The sequence below is a fragment of the Leptosomus discolor genome, chromosome 7 (assembly GCF_034619465.1).
Source record: "Leptosomus discolor isolate bLepDis1 chromosome 7, bLepDis1.hap2, whole genome shotgun sequence".
Taxonomy (NCBI): Eukaryota; Metazoa; Chordata; class Aves; order Leptosomiformes; family Leptosomidae; genus Leptosomus; species Leptosomus discolor.
In genome coordinates, this window is record NC_141397.1 from 63,443,577 (window position 1) to 63,452,354 (window position 8,778).

An 8,778-nucleotide genomic window follows, 5' to 3' on the forward strand; every position below is an offset into this window, starting at 1 on the left:
TAGGGAAGGCATAAAACTGTGCTTAAAAATATTCCTGAGAATGCAGCTGCGTAGCTCACCTGAATTATCACTACAACAAAATTATTTTATTATACATATTTTACAGCAGCTACGCCTGCTGGTAGGGCCGGGGAGATGCAGATAAACTCAGTTTTGACCGTTGGGCCAAATCTGTGGAAACTGAAGAACTTTACTTTGTAACCTGTGTTAGCCAGTGAGTTCTGTCTATGGATGAGAGTGGTGTGGGTTGTGATTTTTCTGAGAGGTAAAAATGATCAAGCCTTTATCTTAATAGTTTGGTAATAAGCTTCCTGCTGTTGGTAGGTGAAGGGGGAGTAATAAAAGCTCTTTTTAAACTATGCTGGTCTGATCAGTCCTTTTCCTTCCTCTCTAATGTTTTACTTCAGAGTGTCTCTCAGTAATTTCAGATGTACTGCTGTCCTGTCATCCTGCTTGTTACCAGAGACGTCCCTCTTCTTTCCCAGCCCGCCCCAGCCGTGGTTGGGTGCCAGCCTGTGTTAGGTTTCAAGCATCTTTCAGCAAGAGCCTGGAAGGATCTGGATGCTGAGCAAACAAGTCGTAAATCTGAGTGTATTGCTTGGCTTTTTGTGCATTTGTTTGCCAGCTGGTAACACACAGTAGCAGCTCTCGAATGAGTGGGCAAGCCGTGTGTCCTTTGAAACCAGAGTTAGGTCTAATTTTAAGTTCTCACGGCGTCCCTTTAACATTTAAACAGTTGGGAGCCAAAAGAGGCTTAGATGGCGTAGCAGCCGATGAAATGCTTGCCGAGGTCTCCTCGTTGGCACTGGGTAGGTGATTTGACAAAAGGTACTTGAGTCACAGCAGAGAAAAGGCTGCCACTGACCCTGCCTCTCTCCGAAAATCTCTCTTTGTGGACCCAGCCACAGCTTAAAGCCCCTCTCCTTTTATATATACAGAAGTTCCTTCTTCGTAACTGCTTAATGCTCCATTTACACCCAGATTTTGATGAATTTTGAAGAACTCGGAAGAGTTGAAGCACGACCTCCCACTAGCGTGCTTGTGGAGACGCGACCACACACGTGCATCTGTTCACAAGTACCGCGCAGCAGCAGCAGCGCGGGCAGTGATTCGTGAACAGCAACGCAGGTGTGAAAGGGTTGACTGAATTATGTGATGGTTAAATTTGAAGTGTAGTAGTGTACTAGTAAGCTAGTAGTAAGACTAAAAAGAAAGAATACTTTTTGAAGCATTTAAAAAAGAAAAAAAAAAGCGCAGCCAGCTGATGAGTAGTTTTGTCCTTCCAAACAGCCAACATTTTGTTCTTTCAGAAGAAATGGTGAAGGAGAATGTTAGGTTGAGTAAGTCAAACCTCACAGCACAAAAGCTGGATGATTGAGGGAAACAAATACACAGACGGGGGTGACTGGGGTATGCAAGCACTACTTCTTGAATTGCTTTTTCTATAGAAAAAAAGCCTTGTTGTATATTGGTGATGAAAAGCTCAAGGGGGATGATTGCACCTTTAACTGCTTTAAAAATCTTAGTCGGTTCTCTCATGTAACTACAGAGGTTCCCAAATATGGTTCAGGTGGAAAATACTCAGGTGGAAAATTCTCAGGTGAAATATTTGCTGGAAAACACTGTTAGAATCGTGCCAGGCAGCTTACCTTTGTTGCACTAGAAGGACTGCTGCTGTGCCAGGTTGGGGAAATTACACGCCGAGGAGTAGAGTAGGCGGTAGTTGTCGTGATACTGCTCTGCTGGGGAGTTCTACTAGAAATAATATTATTTTAGTCTCTTTTACTCTTAGAAGAACCTTAAATACAGGAAATCACAGGGAAATGTGTCACGAATTTTTCCTTAAAGAAGTTAGACAGGTATACAGGTTGCTTCTCCTGGTTGGCTGGGTTTTGGCTGGGGGGAGCATCCTTTCACTCGATAGCGCTGCAGAGAGCCTGGCTCCAGCTCCTTTAGTGTCTCCCATCAGGTATTGATACAGACGGATACGATCCTGCTGAGCCATCTCTTCCCCGGGCTACACAGTCCCAGCTCTCTCGGCCTCTCCTCCTCTGTTGGAGGGCTGCAGTTACGTTGCAGGGGAGGAAGGAAATAGCGAGCTGATCATACTGTTTCCAAGCAGGGAATATTTTGGGAAAACCTACACGTAGAAGACAGCACTTGTCCTCTCAGGCCACTTTGGGAAAACGGGTATCTGTAGTTGTGTATCTCTCTCTGCCCCAAACCTTAGATTAGTTCCTGTGTCAATTCTTCATCCTCTCACATCCATCCCTGGATGCTCTGGGTGCAGGTTTAGGAGCTGCGGGGACAACACACCGCTGGCCTTCACTGCCCCTGTAACCCAGCACGTTTTATGCTCAGCCTCTGGGCATGTCCTGGAGAGACGCTGGGTCTCACCCTTCCCAGGCTGGGGTCCGCAGCGGAGGGAGGGCAGGGTCAGACCTTCGCAAACGGGGAGCGTACAGAGTAACATCTAGTCCGTTCTGGGAGACGCTGCCGGCAGTCACATTGCTGAGAATCTGATGGGGGCAAGTTCTGTCAGACACGAAAAGAAAGAGGAGTTTAACTCAAAAGTGCTCAAGATGGAACACGAAGCGCCGGGGGTGTTGTGAGGACCTTGCTAGGAATGGTCAAATACACTCTGCTTGAAAGGCTGCGATGTCGTGGTGGGAGGCACAGGTCTCACTTGGGGCAGGAGGCGTCCGCGCTGGCAAGCACCCGGTCGTTCTTCTGTAGAAGTTGCCATAGAAAAATTGGGATGTGCCTGCAATTAATGGGATAGTCCAGCTGGTGTCACTATTCCTTCGTGTTAATGGCCCCGAAAGCAGCCTGTTCAGCGGCTGTAAAAGAAAGATGGCTATAAACTCTGAAAAACTTGTTTATGCTGATGCAGTTACTCGTATTTTCATTTAAGTTTAAAATAACATCACACCAACCTAAGGAAAAATAAGACAAAAGCTGTGTTGATCTTGATGTTAAAGGGCGTGCTCCCAGCAATCTGCTCCTCCTGCCAGCAGATTTGTCTCTACTTACGCCTTGCCAAGGCCACTTATTTTAGCTGCCTTCTCCCAAAACAGTTAAATACAGGGGCGAGACTCGTGTGTTGGGCCTTCAGAGGGTTTTTGGCAGTGTCTGCTATAGCTCATTCCAGAACATAATGATGCAGCAGAGAATATTATTGCCTTCAGAATTTACTGGGCAAAGCCTCAGCTGCTCAGCTGCCGCCCTCTGTACAGTGAGGTACCTTGAATAATTATCTGGTAAACTTTAGAAGCGCTGGTGCCTCTAGTTTTAAACAGCAGATAAACAGGGGGAAACCTGCATTTTAAGATTATGGACCACATATTAAGTACCCGAGGTGAAACAGGGCGCTGTTCTTACATGCATTTCCTGTAGCCTTCAAACCAAAACAGGAATAAACCCCTCGCACGTAAAGTGTTAACTTTTGCCCTTGTAGAAACGTCTTTCTGGAATACTAGGTTATTTGTTAACGGGTTTTTTTCCTTATACATTCTGTACAAATAAAGTAACCAAGTTAGCTGTATAGGAAGGGACAACATTTTAGAGCCTGGCAGTCACAAGCTCCATAAAAGGCCACCTCTTATACCCTCAGCTCTGCTCCTCATTCCCGTTCCTCGGACAGAGCGGGCAGTTCAGAAGGGGAGATGTGAAAGTCAGCGAGGTGAGAGAGAAGCTACTGATGCTGCAGAGAGGAAGAGAGGCAAAGCCCCGGCCTCCTCAGGGAAGCATTAGCAGGCAAACATTCACACTTTTAAATTCTTACCTTTGTCCCTCTGAAAAAAATACCTAGAACAACTTCTATGTAAATACTAGTCTGTATAGCATTCCCACTGCATGCGGGAAACGTCACCAATACAGGAAGAAGTCATTTTCTGTAACGCAGACGACTATAACGAAGCTGTTGCATGGAGTAGTTTCAGCTGAGCAGGAAAGCTAGGCAGAAAGTTTCAGCCAAGCAGGACCGAGTAATTTAAGGTCAGCTTTGCAAAAGGAAACAGATCTGCTGTAAACTCAAGGTCATGCTAAACAAACAGATGCAAGATGAAAAGGAATATGTTCTGCGGGATGCAGAGGCTATTAAGTGCTGACAAGTTCATCTGAGAAACAGGATTTTCAAGTCAGATAATGAATAGCTAAGATAAGAACTCCAGTTATGCTCTGATGTAAACAGTAGCATAAACAAAATACATATGTCATAGTAGCATAACAATAAAAGTAACAACAAGGAGCATGAACTTATCTGAGGCCTCTAAAAACTGTCAGAAGTAATCAGTAGCAGAGGGGGTAAAGTTCTGCCTGAACAAAATCATCACCTTCATTGCCTTTAGGAAGTTTAAACTATTTGGATTGATAAAGTAGAGCTTATAGTTTAATGAGAGGTAAGCTGTAAAACTCCTACAATAATAAACCTTCATAATGAGGATGCTGTGAATCTGCCATGGTGTATGACAGCTGTAAAGATCAAAGAGTTCACAGTGAACAGCATGAGCGGGTTTATTTTAGCAGATGTTTAGTATTTGTTCTTTCGTTTCAAGCCTGCTGAACCAGCACTGTTGTTGGTTGTGCAATTTAAAGATGAGATTCCTCACAAAAAGGCAGTGGAACAGTGATCTGAAGAGTGCTCCACGTCACCCTCACCTTCACCTTTAACATATAGCACCACAGCGACATAAACTTCCCCCCATATAGACGCGTGGACTGGGAGGTCAGATCTATTCACAAAGGTGGGAACTGGAAACGCCGTTCGAGTGCCAGACTGGTGACACATCAGACACTAACTCTGTCAAATTAAGACCCCATCTTGAAGTCCACGCTTGCAAATACTAAAATTAATTCCCTTATTGACAGAAAGTCACTAAGCAGTACATGCTGCATATACCAGCAGTGATCAGCAGGCCTAGGAGAGCGCGACAGGCACCTCTTCTTCCTGCATCTTGGTACTAAGCCCCGCAAACAGCCACCGCCACCAACCCCCTCTTCTCCCGTGCACGCCCACCCATATGCTCAGCCCCCATGGACGGTAGAAACAGGCGTGTGGAACCGCTCACCATCCGCTGCGGCTGGCATTGGCAGTACGGATTTGATATTCTGCTGATATTCTCCCGCTGAGCAAGCAGATCCTCTGACAACGTTGAGGAGATCAACCAGCCGGTGTCTAACAAGCAACCTCCTGCTCACGTAGACTCTGTGTGTGTAGGAGCGTCCCTGTGCAAATGGCTGGCCTGCCTATGGCGAGAAAGTGTGTCCAAAAAGCTTTGCTTGTTCTTGGTTGTGCAAGAAACTGAAGTCAAGTGGGATGGAAGTGCTACTGGTGTTAGCTAGAAGTCACAGGGAACTGAATTTGGTGCAGGTGTCTGCAGAGAAGGGTGTGCAGGCAGGAATTGCAGGGAATATTCCATTTCCTATTCCTCTTGAAGTACTTTCTGCTTCAGCCATGCGATAGTGGATCCAGCTCTGCAACACCTATCACCAGGGTTAAGAAACAAATGCTGGGGCCACTCAGCGCAGACTGTACAAACCAGTACAAACGCTGCCGACCGAAAAAAACCATGACCAATGTTGAAGCAGGCTGTTCCAGTGGTCTCTATTCCACCTCAGATAGCATCTGTTCTCACGCAGCTGGGGTAAACGCGTCAAGGGCCTGGCTAGTTCGACAGACGGCAAATATAGCAGGGCCTGACCTTGACCGAATTTGCCTCGCCAGGTGAGCAGGGACAGGAGCAGACCCGGAGCCACGGCCGCCACCTGGCAATTCAGCAGCTCGGGCTGCTGGGCAGAGCGCAGCTTCCAAGAGGAAACCTGCCCCAGCAGGTTGGTGTTTTGAAACTGAAATTGCAACGCGGAGCTCGAACGGAATATTTTAACTCCTGTTTTGTAGACAAGAGCCTTGGTGACAGGCAGGGAAAAGAGCGCGGTGAGTAAAACCAACCAAGAAGTTGGGGTTTTTTTTCAGCTGCCACTGAGCCCCTTGTTTCCTTCGGTGCTTTTCGGTGCTTTCCCGGCTCTCCCCAGCTGACACAGCTGAGCTGGGGTCGTTGCTGCTGCGGGACGGCACGAAGAGCTGAAACAGCGCTGCCGGCACCGGCAGACGCGCAGGAGCCGGCCGTGCGGAAGGACTGTCGCGTGCCAACGGGCACCTCCGCGGGCACCATCCTCCCCGGGTGTGGCGCAAGAGGCACCAGGCGCTGCAGGCGACCACAACCAACACCCCGTGGGTTTGCGCTGGAGAGCCGGGCAGAGGGTGGCCCTAAACAAAAACATGCCCAGGGCCGGTTCCTGCCTCTCCAGCCTGACGTCAGCCTCCTTAGTGTCGCCAAATGCGCTGGCTGTATGTGTGTAGCCTTCTGCTGTAATTGGGTGTCAACCTGGCTGTGGTGGCCTGCTCGTCCTCCGAGCGCTCCCCGTGCGGTTACAATGCTGTACGTGCACTCCTCTCCAGCACGTACAAGGTAAAATGCTGCATTTCCTTACCGATGTTATAGACGGACAGTTTTGAAACAAAATTATTGTCTTCCTAGCCTAATAATTGACGTAACTACACCCTATGTTTCCCTCTTCTGTTCCTAAACACTGGTAAACGCAATATACATAGTGAGCGTGAGAGCTGCTAGGAGCAAAGGGAAGATATTTACTACTTTAGCCATTATTTTAATTTAATAAAACACACGATTGGATTCTAATCTGAAAGCATTAAATAGACTTTTTTTCCCCAAATTTAGGGATTACTTGGGTACTGTCAAGCGAGCTGTAAGTTTAAGCGCAGCTGCCCTGATTTTCCCGAATAAACTATTTTCATATCGTATCTTATTTTCCCCTAATTACAAATTGGAAAAGTACTGGTTCTCATGCTGAGATGACAAATAACATAATTAGTGTCTTCACTTTGTTTTATCACCGCCTGTGACCAAATCGAATTTCCTAAGTCGCTTACTAATAACTTCCTATTCTCTTGAAGGAGAGGACGGTCTAGGAGCATCTCTACGCCAGAAAGATGTAAGAAAACTCACTTCAGGGTGGGTGGGCACAAAGTTGCACTTGTGCTACCCTTTATGCGCTCTGCTACTCCACTGTTCTTCTCCTGGGGGGATACAGAGCACCGACTCTAGCTGCCAAGTCCATTGCGCTGGTACTGCACCCCTGGCCAGCTCCAGTCCTGACGGCTGTGGCACGCCAGCAGCACAGGCACCTTCTGTTTCTACAACTGAAGGTTAAAAAAAAAACAGATTTTGAAAGAAAGCCAGTTACGGGGTGTTCAGCACATTAGTTACAAAGTCTGCAGTCTCAAGAGTTCATGTTTCAGACACTGCTCAACAGGTAGAGTATAAAGGTAGGTAAAAGAGGAGGAATAAGGGGTTTAGGAAAAATTGAGAGACATTGTGTTTTGGGTAGGGTTTTATTGGTTTTCAACTGAAAGGTCCCTACCACAACTGAATATGGAGTTTCATGTTCTGTACGTGATATGCCTGCTTCACCAGTCTTCTAAAAGTAAAACAAAGATGATCTTTTTTAATAAAGTCCAAGAATATGAGAATTTTATTGTAAATTTTCACAGAAGTAAATCCCCATTTTTAATACATCAACTGCATTATTTGCATATGATGACTCAGTCAAGTAATTCATTGTATTAAGTAACTGAGGAACCTAAATAAAAAATAAAACCATTCTATAAATACATACATACCAAGCTTAGAGAAGCAGCTTACAGTTGTATAGCACTGTGCAAAACCTTTTGCGTACAGACCTCTCTCCTGTCAGCAAAGCAACGGCAGGCAAGAACAAATGTATGCCATATAATTTCTCACGATGACAACTCTCCGTATCCAAGCAGCTCTCCCTGGAATAACAAAATACGCAGTACAGTCGTTTCTGTACCAAACCCAGCTTCGTAACTCCAGCCAGCCTTTAAAATGGAAAGCTCTTTGAGAAGCAGTCAGTCAAACAACAAAAACAAGCACTGATTGAAATTGTTTTGGCAAAATAATTTGTTGTCAGCGAGTCCCAGAATACAGAACAGCATTAAGAGATACTGCAGAACAAAACAGTGTTTGCACACACCTGGAACCTGTTTCTAAACAAAACCAGAGTGTTAATTAAATCACTTCTTTGATCCAAAAGTCAATGTCAGGCTGTCAGTGTTACTTCACGATAGAAACAGCACTTTCATGTTGGTTTCCAACTAAGTGCAAGAAGAACTGAAAAGCCATGCTGATGTGGCCAGGGACGAAGATGTACGCAGTGTACAGTACCGTCACTAACATAGCGATGTTGAAAGAGTAGAAGAGCAGTTTTTCCCAGGGCTCCATGAGGTAGCTGCAGGTGATCAGTTCAAACTGGCAGTACAGCCAATAGAGATAATTCTTCAGGCTCTTCATGTCCATCTTCAGCTTTGTGCCACTCCTGAAAGCCTTCCCGATTAGAATGATGGATCGTTAGCACAAACAGAAACCTGACCAAAAAAAAAAAAAAAAAAGGCAGAAAAATATATAAAAATATTGTATGGGCAGCAACTCCACGCTACTCAGTTTGCTCATACTGACCATTTTTAGCAAATGGTGGTTTAGAAACACAAGAGACCTAAAATTCCAAGATCTCAAATACATTTTAGAGCACAAATCATGATCAGATAGTAAGAGACTAGCATGAGTCATTTTTTTAGGCTTCATTTCTATTCCCTGTTCCTTTCCTACGTTCAGTTCTGAACATGACAGTCCAGTTTAGACCACTGTGTTCTGGGCACTGTTATCAGAGCTCAGGAGG

The 8,778-nt window shown here is 45.7% G+C and overlaps 1 protein-coding gene across 1 annotated transcript; it reads right to left on the reverse strand.

The window, feature by feature from the left end:
• Nucleotides 1-8,156: 8,156 nt before the first annotated feature.
• LOC104351277 (serine palmitoyltransferase small subunit B) lies at nt 8,157-8,399 on the reverse strand. The gene has a single exon (XM_009957337.1). The coding sequence runs from the start codon at nt 8,397-8,399 to the stop codon at nt 8,157-8,159; it is 243 nt and encodes an 80-aa protein (XP_009955639.1).
• Between the last annotated feature and the right edge of the window lie 379 nt (nt 8,400-8,778).